Source organism: Phaenicophaeus curvirostris, chromosome 11 (genome assembly GCF_032191515.1).
Source record: "Phaenicophaeus curvirostris isolate KB17595 chromosome 11, BPBGC_Pcur_1.0, whole genome shotgun sequence".
NCBI classification, from domain to species: Eukaryota; Metazoa; Chordata; class Aves; order Cuculiformes; family Cuculidae; genus Phaenicophaeus; species Phaenicophaeus curvirostris.
In genome coordinates this window covers 3,434,741-3,452,704 of record NC_091402.1, presented here as the reverse complement: position 1 = coordinate 3,452,704, position 17,964 = coordinate 3,434,741, and the positions used below count along the sequence as shown (strand labels likewise).

The following is a 17,964-nucleotide window of genomic DNA, read 5'->3' as shown; positions in this document are numbered from 1 at the left end:
TTTGATCCAGGGCCAGCAGCCTCTGAGAGAACTTTGATTTATTTTCATCAGCGGAGGTGCAGTGACCCTAAACAGCTACAAACTTTTCCTGGGAATTGTTTGTGGGAGGCACGTACCAACACAGATGCCTTCACAGCAAGCAGCAGCTCTCACCTCAGAGCAAGAACAAGAGGCAGCACCGAGATAGATGTGATCACCACCATCACAGTTGTGCTGCAACCGTCCGCACTTCACACAATACCACGGAATGTAAAAGGACCATTGGAGGGTGGCTTTACTAACTTGTAATTAGAATGATTATCAATAATTCGGTTGGGAACGTTTGTTTTACCTGGGGTCATTGATGCAGGCTGTACTGGAGTAATTCAAGCAAGGGTATGAATGCTGTCTCAACTACTGTTATGAACACCATTTCCACTAATATTAATACCAAAGGACAGCCAGATAGTGTATTTAATTATGTTCAAAGCATCTGTGTTCCAAGCTGACTCTATACAGCATGGCTCACAAGGATTTGAGTCCATAAGAATCCCTGAAATACATTTGGCTTAATCCCTACAAACTCAGCCTCTTATGTTGAAGTGTAGTGTAACCCTTAGCTGTGCACGTTCCACTAATCTTGTGGGGGAGAGATGTGTTAAATGCCATGGAATAGGCATTGGAACCATGAACGAGTGAAAAATTGGGTACATTGCAAAATTTAGTGGAAGAGCAAATAGCTCATGGGCATACAGTTGCATTTAATAGTCCTTGGAACACACCTGTATTTGTGATAAAAAAGAAATCTGGAAAATGGTGCTATTCACATGACTTTTCTAGACAAACTACAAGAGGTCTTAAATAAGCAGGCAGACAATATCACCGCTAGATAAGTGTTGCTTAAACAATTAGCCTTAAAGAATGCAAAAATGGACTTAGTGCACTGTTAATTGCATGATCACCTGTTACAAAGATTGCTTGTTTTACCAGAATTGACTGATGCTGACTTTACGAGAGCGATGCAAGTAATAGCTTGGATGCCTGTGCCTCCTGACTTTATATCAAAGGGCACTAGGGTCACTCAGCTGATTTGTTTTTCAGCAATTGTACCCCATGAAGGAAATTGCATAGGGGGAGACAGAGGCTGTGGTTCAACTGACCAGTCCACGATTCTATCAATACAGAAGCTACAAAAAAAAAAAAAAAAAGACTACCATAAGTGAAATATTTGTTAGACAATCGATATAAGCCTTATTAGATAATGCATGTACCTATTTCAAGTGTTTTATGTTCCCGGTACCGTGTGTAGTTTAAATATCCATAGCATGGAAAAATTGTGGATCCAATGGTGATAACCAACATTGTATGGATGTATTCGGCTAGCTGAGAAATGAGTGGTCGTGTGTGTGTGTGTGTTTGAAGTACTTCAAATGTTTGTAAGACTTACAAATCGGTTTTGATTAATCTTAGAAATACATCTCTGAGACCTTTCAATCTCAAATGTCCACTAAGCCAGCAAACAGGTAGATTTACCTGGGGATCTTTGGAATGAAAGGCTTCAGAAGGAAAAGTTTTAAAATACCTAGCAAAACAGGCAGCTGTATGTGTGTGAGTGCCCCCCCCGCCCTCCCACCCTTCTCCTTCCTTTCTAAGTTTTTTTGTCTTTCAGCTTTGAAGAAGTCCAGAGGAGTTAACAGTGTTATCTCTCTAGGGGAATGCCAATTTGTGAGAACACTCTGCATTCCAGTGTCCCTCATCAGCCACTGCTGGGTCCTAGTGCAGGCAACCTTTAGGGATGATTGAAGCAATGATAGAGGAAAATTCAAAAGATTCACTACGAATTATTGAGTGGATATTTTGCCACACTAACCCCCAAAAACATAGTCACTAAATTTGAAATGATTACAATGATAATCACCGAGGGAAGAAAAAGAAGTGTTCAGTTATTAGGCCAAGACTCGACAATCGTTTATATCCCAATGACAAAAGAATATGCTAACTGGTGCATGGCAAATATTTTGAATTTACAAGTAGATCTAACAGATTATCCAGGAAGTATTGATTTCCATTTACCAAGTCATGCCATTATTGAACGTCTCCATCAAGTAGTAAAAACACTGTTAACAAAAAAAAAAAAAAAAAGGGGGGGGATTCAGGAGAGACACTGCAAAACAGATTGATAAAGGTGCAGTATGTAACGAATTTTGATTAGCAGGAGATGATCAAATTGTGCCAAAGTTGAAGCATGTACAAACCATGTCGTCAAAATTAGAGCAAGTACAAGACAATGTGAAAGTGCTATTGAAAAAACAGTTATTATGGGCAATGGACAGGTCTGTATAAGCTACTAACATGGGGACGAGGTTCTGCTTGTGTTTTAACAGATACAGGACCACTTTGGGCACCTACAAGGTGGATCAAGCCCGCACTGCTGCGTGACAGCTGTTAAGCCCCAACCACGAAAGCAATCGACAAGAATGAAGAGGATGTTAACGTTATGGATGCTCTTAATCCTATGAGTGGTAGTTAAAGGATTCACTGGCTGGTTAAAGGATTTAATTAAGGGTGCACTTATGTTAGTTATTATAGCTCTTGCATTGCTTCTTGTATTACCTGTTTGTTTCGATGCTTTCGAAAGTCAGCGGAAAGACTTCTAAATCAAGCTTGGGTTGTGCAAAAACAAAAAGGGGGACTTGTTGAGGAATTTTTTAGATCAAAATGGGCACGGATATTTAGACGTGCACAATCCAGCTTTTGCACCAGAATAAAGCTAGCCTTGCAAAAGAATTAGTTACTGTAGAGGACACACTGTCTTTAAGGTTTCTCTTTGTATCATTAGAAAGCTGCTCTGTCTCATACTCCTCTCCTTTCTCACAGGAAGCTTTCCTCGGTAGTCCTTGACTTGTTCCTTTGTAGACCAGAGTGCTCACAGAGCCCTTTCTCATGGGAAAGTATAAAAATGTATGTAAAAAATGATTGTTTACTGCTAAAGGAGAACTGACAAATCAGCTTGTAACACCATGGCTGCCTCTGCTAAGAGAGGTATAAATGTGTTGTGAACTCTGAATAAAACGGCTTCACTAGATCATATTGGTCGTGTGGTGTCCATACCCTCTGCAGGAGGGGGCTGCAGGGCAGGGCTGGGCTGGCAGCAAACCAGGCAGAAACCCACCAAGACAAGAGAACTGCCACCACACCAGTCCCTCTGCCAAACTAGTACTAAAGGAGGATGCAATACAACAACACATGAATGTCTTTTAATAGAAGAATGTGACTCTATCAAGAATCAAACCTGACAGCAGCACATGGTTTTTTGGAGGAATTTTGTGATCTCCTTAGGCTGAACATTAGGAAAAAAATTTTCACAGAAAGGGTCATTGGGCACTGGAAGAGGCTGCTCAGGGAGAGGGTTGAGTCACCTTCCCTGGAGGGGCTTAAGGGACGGGTGGACAAGGCGCTGGGGAGCATGGTTTAGTGTTTGATAGGAATGGCTGGACTTGATGATCCAGCGGGTCTCTTCCAACCTGGTGATTCTATGAAACACAAAGAATATTGCAAGGAGCCTCAGAAGAGCGGCAGTAGGATAACTCAAAGGTTAAAGCTGTATGAGTCTAATGTTCAAGAATTTTATGTCATTGGGACTAGCAGTCCCGTTCCCCATAGTTTCAGAGTAACAACGTTATCTAGTCAAGATAATCTTTCGTCCAGGTTAATAATTTTCCACTTGGGACAGTGCTGTGAGTGAGGATAACAAACACCTCATTTCAGCAGATGTCTCAACAGTCCTACTACTTTATGTATATCAAATAAAGGCAAGAACCAGTCTCCCTACACCGTTAATTCACACAACTGCCTCTTGCAGCCTCATCCTTCAGAGCATTCTTACACAGATTAAAACTCACACTCCTACCTACACACACTCTCACTTCCCCTTTCTAAGTGGTGCTGGGTCCAGGATTCAGCCTGGAGACCGCTGATGATGTGCAGTCATTCCAGTGACGTCCAAGTCAGAGAGAGACATTACTCCATGACTTCCAAGAGCTTCAATTTTCCCATTAATGTTCTATGGTTTAATGCTTCTGGCAAATACACCACTATTAACAGCCATTATGAGAAATGCCGCACAATGAATGAAGAATGTGTGTGACTGGAGTTTTAAAATACGACAAGCACCACCACGAAAAATGCAGCAGGTTTAAACTACAGAAAACGGGAAAGAACTGCATTAGAAGCATATTATTTATGGCGCAGAAAAGAAGTAGCTTGCTGATAGTAAGGTGGTTGCTTTTCATCTTCTGTTTTTCAGCCAGCACGAAAGAGAACAGGACTGGGATTTTCTATCCTTACGCTGAATGGACTGCAACCTTTTATAGACTCAAAGCTCAAGAGAGGATTATTTCACAAGCGTCAAATGAAGACAAGATCAAAACAATAACATTTTGTTAAAGCATGATTTCATTAGAGCCTTTCAGACTCTTAAAAAAAAATGAACAGAGTGGGAAATTCCCTTCTAGACAGTCAATAATAGGTTACGGTTCCAATGTCACAATGTTCCCCAATGCCCTGCTCTGAGCTGTGTCCTTCATTCTCCGCTTCCAAAACCTCCTTTCAGTGGACACTAACCTTCTGTCTTTTTCCAATGTATTTCTTAATTTCTGAACACCTCTCTCCCCAATCTGGGTGAAGGTGCTCTGTCCAGATCTTTCTCCTCCCGACACTACCCTGATGAGAAAAACTGGAAAGAGCTTGCAAAACTCTTCCCTATCTTACCCTTGCACCACTGCCTAGTTCTGAATACCCATGAAAAACACTTAATACAGTTTCTAATACATTTCAAAAGCATTAACAATTTAGCCCTTGCTAAAAACCTAGCTAAGCTCATAAATCGAGCCTTAAACTAGATGTGAAGGGGGAGGGGGGTGAGCCCAGACTAGACAGGAACGAGCCTGGATGTGGGGCAATGGTGATTGGGAGAGGGTGTGCTGGTGAGGGCCACCAGTACCTCATCACACAGAAAGTGGGGGAGAACCTCTGGGTGCTAAGGGAGACACGGGCACTCTGGAGCTAGTTACTCCAGTTACCAGGCAATTGGGAATGAACTATGTTCCCTCTAAGAGGGCTGAAGGCTTGGCAGCTCAGCTGAAGTGCATTTACACCAATGCACACAGCATGGGGAATAAGAAGGAAGAGCTGGAAGCTGTTGTAGGGCAAGGAGCCTATGATGTCATTGCCATCACGGAAATGTGGTGGGACGACTCATATAACTGGAGTGCAGCTATGGTGGGTACAAGCTCTTCAGGCGGGATAGGAAGGGCAGGAGAGGAGGCGGGGTAGCCCTCTTTGTAAGGGAGGACTTGGACTCCATGGAGATGGATTGTGGTGATGAGGAGATTGAGTGCCTGTGGGTTAAAATCAGAGGAGCCCACCAGAAGGTAGATTTTGTGATGGGAGTCTGTTACAGGCCACCCAGCCAAGGAGAAACAGCTGATGAGCTCTTCTATAAACAGCTGCGGTCAATCTCTAGATCAATGCCTCTCGTTCTTGTGGGAGACTTCAATCTTCCCGATATCTGCTGGGAGTACAATAGAGCAGAAAGGAAGCAGTCTAGGAGGTTCCTGGAGTGTGTGGAAGACAACTTCCTTGCACAGCTGGTGAATGAACCAACAAGGGAGGGTGCCCTCCTGGACCTCCTGTTTGTGAACAGAGAAGGCCTTGTAGGGGATGTGGCAGCAGGTGGACGCCTAGGACAAAGTGATCATGAGATGATAGGGGTTTCTGTTCTAGGTGAAGTGAAGAGGGTGATTAGTAGGATGGTAGCATTAAATTTCCAGAGGGCAGACTTTGAACTCTTCAGAAGGCTGGTTGGCAAAGTCTCATGGGAGACAGTCCTTAAGGGCAAGGGAGCCCATAAGGGCTGGGAGCTCTTCAAAAAGGAAATCCTGGCAGCTCAGGAGAAAGCCATCCCCACGTTCCGGAAAAAAAGCTGGCAGGGGAGAAAGCCAGCTTGGTTGAACAGAGAGATCTTGAGTGATATCAAGAAGAAGAGAAATGTTTATGGGCTCTGGAAGAGGGGACAGGCCTCTTGGGTGGACTACAGGAGGGAAGTGAGATTGTGTAGAGAAAAAATCAGAAGGGCTAAGGCTCAACTAGAAATCAGATTGGCAAAGTCTGTGAAAGATAACAAAAAATATTTCTATAAATATACAAATAATAAAAGGAGGACTAGGGAGACCATACAGTCCCTATTGGACGCAGAAGGAACAACAGTGACAGGGGATGAGGAAAAGGCTGAGGTACTTAATGCCTTCTTTGCCTCCGTCTTTAATTGTAAAGAAAGTCGTTCCGTCTGTGTACAAACCCAGGAGCTAGAGGAGCAAAATGAGGCTCCCGTGATCCAAGAGGAGGTGGTCAGAGCCTTGCTTGCCCAGCTAGACACCCACAAGTCTATGGGGCCGGATGGGATTCATCCAAGGGTATTGAAGGAGCTGGCGGGTGTGCTGGCCAAACCCCTTTCCATCATCTTCCAACAGTCCTGGAAGACTGGGGAAGTCCCACTGGACTGGAGGCTGATGTTGTGCCCATCTACAAGAAGGGTCGCAGGAAGGACCCAGGAAACTACAGGCCTGTCAGTCTGACCTCAGTGCCAGGGAAAGTCATGGAGCAGGTGACCTTGAGAGCTATCATGGAACACATGCAAGAGAACCGGGTGATCAGGCCCAGTCCACACGGGTTCACAAAAGGCAGGTCTTGCCAAACTAACCTGATCGCCTTCTATGACAAAGTGACTCGGCTGCTGGATGAGGGAAAGGCTGTGGATGTATCTTCCTGGACTTCAGTAAAGCCTTTGACACAGTTTCTCACAGCGTTCTGCTTCAGAAACTGTTGCCTCTGGCCTGGACAGGCGCACACTCTCCTGGGTGGAAAACTGGTTGGATGGAGGGTCCAGAGAGTGGTGGGAAATGGTGTGAAATCCAGCTGGAGGCCAGTGACAAGTGGTGCTCCCCAGGCCTCAGTGCTGGGTCCAGCCCTGTTCAATGTCTTTATCAATGACCTGGATGAAGGCATCGAGTGCACCCTTAGCAAGTTTGCAGACGGCACTAAGCTGGGTGGAAGTGTTGATCTGCTGGAGGGCAGGGAGGCTCCAAAGGGATCTGAACAGGCTGGACCGCTGGGCAGAGTCCAATGGCAGGAGGTTTAACAAGGCCAAATGCCGGGTCCTGCACTTGGGGCACAACAACCCTATGCAGTGCTACAGACTGGGAGAAGTCTGGCTGGAAAGCTGCCTGGAGGAGAGGGACCTGGGGGTGTTGGTTGACAGCGACTGAACATGAGCCAGCAGTGTGCCCAGGTGGCCAAGAAGGCCAATGGCATCTTGGCTTGGATCAAAAACAGCGTGACCAGCAGGTCCAGGCAGGTTCTTCTCCCTCTGCACTCGGCACTGGTGAGACCGCTCCTTGAACCCTGTGTTCAGTTCTGCGCCCCTCACCACAAGAAGGATGTTGAGGCTCTGGAGCGAGTCCAGAGAAGAGCAACAAAGCTGGTGAGGGGCTGGAGAGCACGTCTTACGAGGAGCGGCTGAGAAAGCTGGGGGTGTTTATCCTGGAGAAGAGGAGGCTGAGGGGAGACCTCATTGCTCTCTATAACTACCTGAAAGGAGGTTGCAGAGAGGAGGGTGCTGGCCTCTTCTTCCAAGTGACGGGGGACAGGACAAGAGGGAATGGCCTCAAGCTCCACCAGGGGAGGTTCAGGCTGGACATTAGGAAAAAAATTTTCACAGAAAGGGTCATTGGGCACTGGAACAGGCTGCCCAGGGAGGTGGTTGAGTCACCTTCCCTGGAGGGGTTTAAGGGATGGGTGGACGAGGTGCTAAGGGACATGGTTTAGTGTTTGATAGGAATGGTCGGACTCGATGATCCGGTGGGTCTCTTCCAACCTGGTTATTCTGTGATTCTATGATTCTAACAGAGATCACATTGTATTACAGTACATGGAAGTTGTGCAATATGCTTCAATGATTTCATATATTCACACTTGAAATAAAGAACTCGCATCAGTGCTGCAACACGAGTTATACTGCCTAATGCAATAACAAAGAAGTGTAAGAAAAAATGCTACGAAAACCAGGGTATTATTTTAACACCAAATAACTACTGAGGTACACCTCCAGCTATAGGTCGCATTATGTGAGCGCTGACATAAATACATCATTTCACATTACTCTCTTCAAAAATCAGGTCTCTTCCCACTGAAACGATCTTCTGCAGGTGGTCAAACAATTTTGTCTTCCTGAGTTGTTCTCTTTAAAGTCTCCTTCTTTTATAATAGAAAACAGACAAATCGATGATCTCATTTCTTTATAATTTTCATGTAGTATATTAGTTTTATTTTATCCATAAGAACAAGATCAACAAGTTCTTGAAAATTCCTTTGCATGTTTAAGTGTTAATCCACCAGGGGACTAACATCTCTGATCTCAGCTGGCACTATAATATCCTTTGAGACATGAACTTCTTGTTCAGTATTGCACAGGGAAGACTTTATACAAAAGCTGCATTTTCAATAAACAGACATTCTGCTTTTACTCTCCTATCTGGTCCAACACATTCCCACCTGCCAGCGAGAAAAGACAGCTTTGCTAGGTCACTTCTACCAGACACTGTTTTCTGGACCCAGGACAACTGCAGGAACCATCAGCAAGAACTGCAAGTCCTGCAGAGTGTCAAGCTACCCTCTGGCATCCAAAAAAAAGAACAAAAAGGAAAACGTTATGCCAAGAGGAATTCGCACCATCTAAAATTAGTTGCCCAACTTAGGCGCCCATGGTAAGAGGTATGCAGAGGTCCCTACACAGCCAACAGACATTCTCAGTGTCACATCTCTTTATTAACTAGGGAAGAAGCCTCAGCTCCTAATTTAGAGATCTAGGTCAAAGGATTACACACTGAGTAGTACAGACACATTTTCCAAGACCCAAAACCACACTACTTGATATACATTACTGGGAGAATCTTTTGCAATCACTGACTCACCATATTCCTCTGGAATCTGCATCCCAAAGAGACCCAAGTCCTTCAGTCCTTGTAAAGTTTCAGGTGGTATTTTTGCATCTTGATCAATCTTCTTAGAGTCCACTACAAATACAGAAGGTTTTTAAACTTAAAGCCACGTTTCTTAGTGCAGAAAAAAAATTGTCTGAGACTGCAGTGTTCTCACGTCAGAGCCAATTACAGCAGTAGCCATTACACCATCAATATCAAACTGCAGGACCAACTGGAAGGACACAGAATACTGATGACATCTGTAAAGTCACAACGTATACAGGAAAAGGACTTGGAAGTGGGAAAAATCTGGGTTTTATTTCATTTTCTCCACCATTTCTGTGTGTACAGGTTGTGCATGTGCACGTCAGTAGATTCCATGACTGGAATAAGCCAAGTATTTTCTCTCTGAACTACGTCCAGCTCACGATGTTTAAAAAAAGCACATAAATGAGTTAATTACAAAATCTTGTTCTTCTGAGTTATTAAAATTCTCGGGGGATTAAAAGAGCTGTTCTGAACTGGGACAGCACAGATCAACAAGCGCAGTGTTCAGCGGCGCAGGGGCACTGTAAGCTGCTACAGAACCAGGAACAGAAGCTGCCTTTCCAAAGAGTATCCAAAAGGAAGGAACTCTGCAACAAATCTCTCCTACAGAAACCTCATATTCACCCTAGATAAACGACACTAACTTCTGTACGAAACATAACAGGAGGAGGCAACTAAATGTCTGATGCTCTTCTAAGAGAAGTGATTCAGGAAGAAAACTCATTTTAAAAACAACTCTTTGCTCCTGACACTAATTTTTAGCTACGCAGCACCAGACACATTTGTGCTACGCCATCAGCTGGACTGGGGAGAAAAGCTGGTTCCTCCAGAACGTCTGTACAGCCCGACCCGTGGTGTCTGGACATTGTCAGGCTGAGTGACCGCAGGGATGAGTCTCCTTACTCAGTCCCAATCATATCAAGTTTCTAACTGTTGAAAGCTGCTCTCCTAACCTGTCTTTATCACACCTGTCAGTCACCCTGAATAACCAAACAGGAACAGTCATGAATTCAGAGACAAGCAATTTCTACCTTCAGTTAAGACTCTATGATTTGACATTTTTATTCCTCCCTTTAATATCAGGTTTTATACACAATAAATGATGCTCCCCAATAGAGTAATGAATTAAAAACTGCAATCTGCATAAATTCTTAATTTACTGTCAGTGAGCAAAATTACAATCTTATAGTTATGATTACCTGGTTGTCAGGAACTGTGATCTGTGACAAACACAGGCTTCCTCAGACTCCTGCAGTGCCTGGCAATTCAGACCCCATCCCTCTGTCAGCAGGAAAGCCAGGACGATGCTGTTTAACTGCCTCAGAAACTGCTGTCTGCAACAACCAATTTTCTCCAACTGCTCTAGAATTGGCTTATCTAATAGAAGGAACACTCTGCAACCCTATCCGGAACGCCTACAGCTTATATTTCCTGATCAAAAATCACTACTCTAGTGCTGAAATGACCATAAACACTTCGGATTTTTCATCAGTGAGTCAACATTTGTAACTATCTCTGCTCAATTTTGCTAAAATCAGTTTTAGTACCACAGGACAGTTAAAATCTCAAAAATAATTCACAATATATGAAACAGGAAATAGCATTATTCAACAGAGCTGAAACCACCTTCTAATCTGACCCCATCCCAGAATTACTTTACTTCCTGGTTTTTTCTATTTGTTTTTTTTTCTGTTTGAAGATATATGTCTTCTCACGAGTATCCAAACACTCTATATAAAAAAGCCATAAATGAACACAAAGAACCAGCAGCATTATATGACTGACAATAAATGCATGAAATAGCTTAAATACTGTAAGTGTAATAATATTACTCAACTGCTATACTTAAATAATTTTGTAATCACCAAACTACCTGCATGATTAAGAAAGTAATAACTATACCTTCTTCACTGAAGAATTTTTCTACAGGTCCAACAAACTGGTTAATCTCCTGGAGCTCTTCATTGCTAATTTCTGGGTAAGGGAATACTTCTTCCTAAAATAAGCAGCAGATTTTTATTGATTATTTTTTAATAAAGCATGAATCATGTGACTGAAATAAAAATTCAAGAACATATGCTTTTCAAATTGTAGACTCTAAAAAACTGGGAAAACTAAGAATCGTGGAAAATGTTCAGAAATAGGAACAGTCTTATCCCATGAAATCCACAGGACTCAACTTTACTACATAAAACAGATCAGACCACAATACCTGAAAAAGAGAAACATGAGCGGAAAAACAAAGAGATTTTAAGAACCACGGGAATGCAAAAATCCTTCATCAACCATGAATTTCATCAACATAATCTGTTTTGGGGATTAAAAATAAAAAACTTAGTTAATTTTAATTGGTATTGAATCAACCCCCTGTTATGTTTGTAAGGCTCAGCCCATAACCACTGGAAATGCACAGCACGTTCTACCTGTTTAATGTCACGGGGACAAAGGTCAGCTAGCTCCATACTGCTCGTTATCATCACCCTGCTATTTTGGTCATAAACTGGAAGCGGTATGACCTGACAGGCTTGAGTAAGTAAAAAAACCTCAAGTAACCAACACAAGAAGTTGGAGACTGCACAAGAAGAACACTTCTAACTTCTATCACCCTTCCCGTTGAGAACAGAAGGGCTCATCTCTGCCCAAATAGAACTGCTTTTCATAGCCTGAGGAATCATGACAGCTCAAAAAAACATTGTATCCAGTATGTGCTACAGTTCTTCAGAGAACTATTGTATCAAAATTTGAGGGGAAAGACAGGCCTCTATGAAGAGGGGTTTAAGGTGATGGAGTCTGGCTGCAAGCTGTTACAAAACTTTATTGGACAAGGTCTGATTTGGGAGACTTTACTGTTGAACTAACTTCAGCAGATTTGAGTTATTCCATTTAATAAACCCTGAAAAGTCTATTAATTATTTAACCCTGCCACCTATGCATACCCTAAGACCTGGATTTACAAGTTCAGTCCTAACACAGTGCTGTATCTCAAATTTCAAACTTCTCCTTCCAGTGGCATGCACCACAAACTTCAATCTTTCCTATAAAAAAACCCCATAAATATAAGCTTACGCAAAGCCCTGTCTCCTGAAGGAGACACAGGATAGGCTGCGACGGGCTTTGTAGAACATGGCTGTCCAATGCCCAGAGCTTGAGATGTTCGTGTTCCTGCAGGGAATCTGCCAGGCCCACGGGCTCAGCCCCGTGGATACGGCTGTTCCTGAGCACTCACAGAATCCTGGAATGGTTTGGCTGGGAAAGGACCTCAAAGCCCATCCAGTCCCAAACCCCTGCCATGGGCAGGGACACCTCCCACTGGATCAGGGGCTCCAAGCCCCATCCAACCTGGCCTTGAACCCCTCCAGGGATGGGGCAGCCACCACTGCTCTGGGCAGCCTGGGCCAGGGCCTCCCCACCCTCACAGCAAAACATTTCTCCCTAAGACCTCATCTTAATCTCCCCTCTTTAAGCTGAAACCGATTCCCCTTCAGTCTATCTCTGCCCTCCCTGATCAAGAGCCCTCCCCAGCTTTGCTGTGGGCCTCGGGCAGCCCGGTTCCCTCGGCACCAGCCCCAGCTCCAGCTCCCGGCCACATCTACCCCCACACCCACCCATCCCAGTCCCAACCCCACTCCCAGCCCCTTCTCCTGTCCCAGTCCCAGCCCCGCCTCAGGATCGCCGCCGCCCCACACCCCCCTCTCCGCGCCGCCCCCGCACCTTGCGCAGGGACCCCAGGAAGAGCTCCTTGGCGAAGGCTCGTCGCGGGGCGGCGGTGCGGAGGCGGCGGACGGCGGGGAGCGCCGGGAGGGCGGTGGGGAGGGCGGTGGGGAGGCCGGGGATGCCCGGGAGGGCGGCGCGCAGGCCGCGCAGCAGGAGCGCGCTCATGGCCGCCAGCGCTGCCGGCCCGGCGCCGCGGCACGTGACAGCCCCGCCCACGTGACCGCATCACGTGACCCCAACGCGCGGGGCGGGGCCGAGGGGCTGAGAGAGGGCGGCCCTTATCATAGAATCATGGAGGAGTTTGGGCTGGGAGGGACCTCAAAGCCCATCCAGTCCCACCCCTGCCACGGGCAGGGACACCTCCCACGGGATCAGGGGCTCCAAGCCCCATCCAACCTGGCCTCGAACACCTCCAGGGGTGGGGCAGCCACAGCTTCCCTGGGCAACCTGTCGCAGTGTCTCCCCACTCTTATAGTGAAGAAATTCTTCCTTATGTCCAGTCTAAATCTGCCCCTCTCCAGTTTACACCCATTGCCCCTCATCCTGTCACTCCAGGCCTTTGTAAACACTCCTTCCCCAGCTTTCCTTTAGCCCCTTGAGGTGCTGGAAGGTCACCAGAAGGTCTCCTGGGAGCCATCTCTTCTCCAGGCTGAACAACCCCAACTCTCTCAGCCTGTCCTCACGTGGGAGGTTCTCCAGCCCTCAGATCATCCTTATAGCCTCCTCTGGACCCGTTCCATCAGCTCCATCTCCTTCTTATGTTGAGGATTCCAGAACTGGACACAATCCTCCAGATGAGGTCTCACAAGAGAGGAACAGAGGGGCAGAATCCCCTCCCTCGCCCTGCTGGCCATGCTGCTTTTGATGCAGCCAAGGGCACCCTTGGCCTTCTGGGCTGCAAGCACACATTGCCAGCTCATGTCGAACTTCTCATGGACCAGCACTTCAAGTCCTTCTCCTCAGGGCTGCTCTCAACCACATCATCCCCACCCTGTATTGGAACCGCAGCTTGCCCCGACCCAGTTACAGGACCTTGCACATGCCTTTGTTGAACCTCATGAGGTTCTCACAGCCCCACTTCTCCAGCCTGTCCAGATCCCTCTGGATGATATCCCATCCTTCCAGTGTGGCAACTGCATCACTCAGCTTGGTGTCATCTGTAACCCAGCTGAGGGTGCACTCGATCTCACTGTCAACATCACTCATGAAGATATTAAAAAGCACTGTTCCCAGTATGGACCCCTGAGGGACACCACTTGTGGTGTCCAGATCTCCATCCGGACTTCGAGCCATTGATCACTACTCTCTGAATACCTATTTCTTATCCACTGAACAGTCCACCCATCAAGGATCCCCATTGATCGTGGACAGCAAGATGAGAGCTGAGACAGCAGATGTGTCCCACTTGCGTGCATGTGGATGCACCTTCCCAGAAATCTTATGCATATTCTATTACTTTCCAAGGACCGATTTTAATGTCCATATGAAACTGCAACAGTCAAAACTCTTGCTAATTTGGAGATGAGTCCAGCTCTGCCTGACCTTGCTTTAGAGATAGGGAGAGGCTGCAAACAGAGGGGATTCCAGATGCACACCTCTGTGCAGCACAAAGCAGGCTGAACACAAGACATTCTCATCTCCAAAGAATGAACAATGTCTGGAAAAACAACAGTTTTAAAGAAAACCTGCTATCAGAGGGACATCCTGTCTTAACTTTCAAAGAACACAATTGCATATGTGAGAAACACTTATTCACTGGTAAAATATTGAAAAGGACAGAGTCTTCAAAGCAAAGGCAATACTATTTTTATTTTACAATTCAGCACTGAATCGGATTCCAAAAAAAGGATCCCATCTTACAAAAGTAGTAGGTATATATACTAGTTTTAGACAAAGAACTGTGTACGCCTTCAAAGAATGTTTATTTTTTCAGGTTATCGAACCATGTCTGGAGTGTCCCTTCAGGTTCTCTCTTGACCTAAACCAGCTACGTCTTACAAGACAACTAAGCATATCGATAAATTCTTGCAACTCTAAGAGAGTGTTTATTCTTTCAGGTTATTTATCCATGTCTGGAGATAGTCTGCATATCATGTCTTGATACAGGACAGATTTATATGACAGAATAATTAAATATACAAACCAGCTGCACCAAAACTTATCAATTAATTCTTACACTTAGGTGAAACTTAACTCTATTTTAGCTTAAATGAAAAATATTCCACTTTTTGAAACAGTAACTACCTCTTGTATCAGTGCAAACAGAGGTGATTGTAGAAAAAGACACCTCTGTTTAGCACAGATCACACGGAACACAAGGTGTTATCATCTCCAAAGGATGAACAGTGTCTGGAAAAACACTGCTTGAAAGAAATGCTATCAGAGGGACGTTCTGTGTAACTTCAGGAAAAAATACATGCAACTTAACACCACTTTAGTTTAAATAAAAAAATATTCCACTTTCTATAACAGTAACCACTTCTTGTATCAATGCAACTTCCTGTGCCTGCAGGAGGGCAATCCCAAGCACAGGAGGAGGCTGGACAAAGAATGGATTGAGAACAGCCCTGGGGAGAAGGGCTTGGGTTGCTGGTGGATGAGAAGCTCCAGGTGAGCTGGCAATGGGTGTTCCCAGCCCAGAAACCACCCATGTCCTGGGCTGCATCCAAAGCGGTGGAACCAGGAGGTGAGTGAGGGGATTCTGCCCCTCTGCTCCACTCTTGTGAGACCCCACCTGGAGTCCTGCGTTCAGTTCTGGAGTCCTCAACACAGGAATCATAGAATCATAGAATCACCAGGTTGGAAGAGACCCACTGGATCATCGAGTCCAACCATTCCTATCAAACACTAAACCATGGCCCTTAGCACTTCATCCACCCGTCCCTTAAACACCTCCAGGGAAGGTGACTCAACCCCCTCCCTGGGCAGCCTCTGCCAGTGCCCAATGACCCTTTCTGAGAAAATTTTTTTCCTAATGTCCAGCCTGAACCTCCCCTGGTGGAGCTTGAGGCCATTCCCTCTCGTCCTGTCCCCTGGCAGAAGAGACCATCACCCTCCTCTCTACAACCTCCTTTCAGGTAGTTATAGAGAGCAATGAGGTCTCCCCTCAGCCTCCTCTTCTCCAGGCTAAACACCCCCAGCTTTCTCAGCCGCTCCTCGTAAGACCTGCTCTCCAGCCCCCTCACCAGCTTTGTTGCTCTTCTCTGGACTCGCTCCAGAGCCTCAACATCCTTCTTGTGGTGAGGGGCCCAGAACTGAACACAGGATTCGAGGAGCGGTCTCACCAGTGCCGAGTCCAGAGGGAGAAGAACCTCCCTGGACCTGCTGGTCACACCGATTCTGATCCAAGCCAAGATGCCATTGGCCTTCTTGGCCACCTGGGCCACTGCTGGCTCATGTTCAGTCACTGTCAACCAACACCCCCAGGTCCCTCTCCTCCAGGCAGCACTGCATAGGGTTGTTGTGCCCCGAGTGCAGGACCCGGCATTTGGCCTTGTTAAACCTCCTGCCATTGGACTCTGCCCAGCGGTCCAGCCTGTTCAGATCCCTTTGGAGCCTCCCTGCCCTCCAGCAGATCAACACTTCCACCCAGCTTAGTGTCGTCCGCAAACTTGCTAAGGGTGCACTCGATGCCTTCATCCAGGTCATTGATAAAGACATTGAACAGGGCTGGACCCAGCACTGAGCCCTGGGGACACCACTTGTCACTGGCCTCCAGCTGGAGTTAACTCTTTCCCACCACTCTCTGGGCCCTCCAGCCAACCAGTTTTCCACCCAGGAGAGTGTGCGCCTGCCCAGGCCAGAGGTGACAGTTTCTGAAGCAGAATGCTGTGAGAAACTGTGTCAAAGGCTTTACTGAAGTCCAGGAAGATCCATCCACAGCCTTTCCCTCATCCTAGAGTCTAATCACTTTGTCATAGAAGGCGATCAGGTTAGTTTGGCAAGACCTGCCTTTTGTGAACCCGTGTGGACTGGGCCTAATCACCTGGTTCTCTTGCATGTGTTCCATGATAGCTCTCAAGGTCACCTGCTCCATGACTTTCCCTGGCACTGAGGTCAGACTGACAGGACTGTAGTTTCCTGGGTCCTCCTTGCGACCCTTCTTGTAGATGGGCACAACATCAGCCTCCAGTCCAGTGGGACTTCCCCAGTCTTCCAGGACTGTTGGAAGATGATGGAAAGGGGTTTGGCCAGCACACCCGCCAGCTCCTTCAATACCCTTGGATGAATCCCATCCGGCCCCATAGACTTGTGGGTGTCTAGTCAGGCTAGCAAGGCTCTGACCACCTCCTCTGGGATCATGGGAGCCTCATGAAGGAGATGGAAGGAGATGGTCTGCTGGAGGAAGTCCTGAGGTGGTCACAGAGATGATCTGAGGGCTGGAGTATCTCCCATAGGAGGACAGGCTGAGAGAATTGGGGTTGTTCAGCCTGGAGAAGAGAAGGCTCCAGAGAGACCTCAGAGCAGCTTCCAGTACAGAAAGGGGCTCCAGGAAAGCTGGAGAGGGGCTCAGGAGAAGGCAGAGCAGGGAGAGGACAAGGGGGGATGGTTTTCACCTGAAAAAGGGGAGACTGAGATGAGAAATTAGGGAGAAATGTTTTGCTGTGAAGGTGGGGAGGCCCTGGCCCAGGTTGCCCAGAGCAGTGGTGGCTGCCCCATCCCTGGAGGTGTTCAAGGCCAGGCTGGATGGGGCTTGGAGCCCCTGATCCAGTGGGAGGTGTCCCTGCCTGTGGCAGGGGTGGGACTAGATGGGCTTTGAGGTCCCTCCCAACCCAAATCATTCCATGATTCTGTGATATGGAGCTGCAGGAAATATTGGCACCAATGGTGTCTCCCTTCCACCTAGGCGTGGCCCAGGGGTGCAGCACCGTACCCTGATTTGGGCGCTGCAGCACACAAGGGGCTGCTGCCCCATGACTCTGCCTCAGCCCTGGGCCCTGCACTCACGTACAGAAAATGAGCTGGGTGACAGGGGAGCTGGGCAGAAAGAATATTTTTGGAGCACATGGAATTACTTTGAGTCACCTTCCTCAGCCACCTCAAAAGCATCGGCACAGGCCAATTCACTGGCCACCGGAGACAAGGAAGACCACCTCACCCCAGCGTAGATCTGGTTGATGTGCTGAACTGCACGCTGAGTTGATGGAAATCACTGCAGAATCTCCATCAAAACATAACTCCTCCT

The 17,964-nt window shown here is 46.6% G+C and overlaps 1 protein-coding gene across 1 annotated transcript in view; it reads right to left on the bottom strand.

Moving 5' to 3' along the window:
• ACAD9 (acyl-CoA dehydrogenase family member 9) overlaps positions 1-12,983 on the bottom strand; it is a 31,520-nt gene extending 18,537 nt beyond the window's left edge. Inside the window, exons 1-3 of the mRNA XM_069865686.1 lie at positions 12,777-12,983; positions 10,968-11,061; positions 9,009-9,110 (exon numbers count right to left, since the gene is read on the bottom strand). Of these exons, the coding sequence (XP_069721787.1) occupies positions 9,009-9,110; positions 10,968-11,061; positions 12,777-12,944 (364 nt within the window). The 5' untranslated portion in view covers positions 12,945-12,983. The remainder of the gene's footprint in view (positions 1-9,008; positions 9,111-10,967; positions 11,062-12,776) is intronic.
• Positions 12,984-17,964: the final 4,981 nt, after the last annotated feature.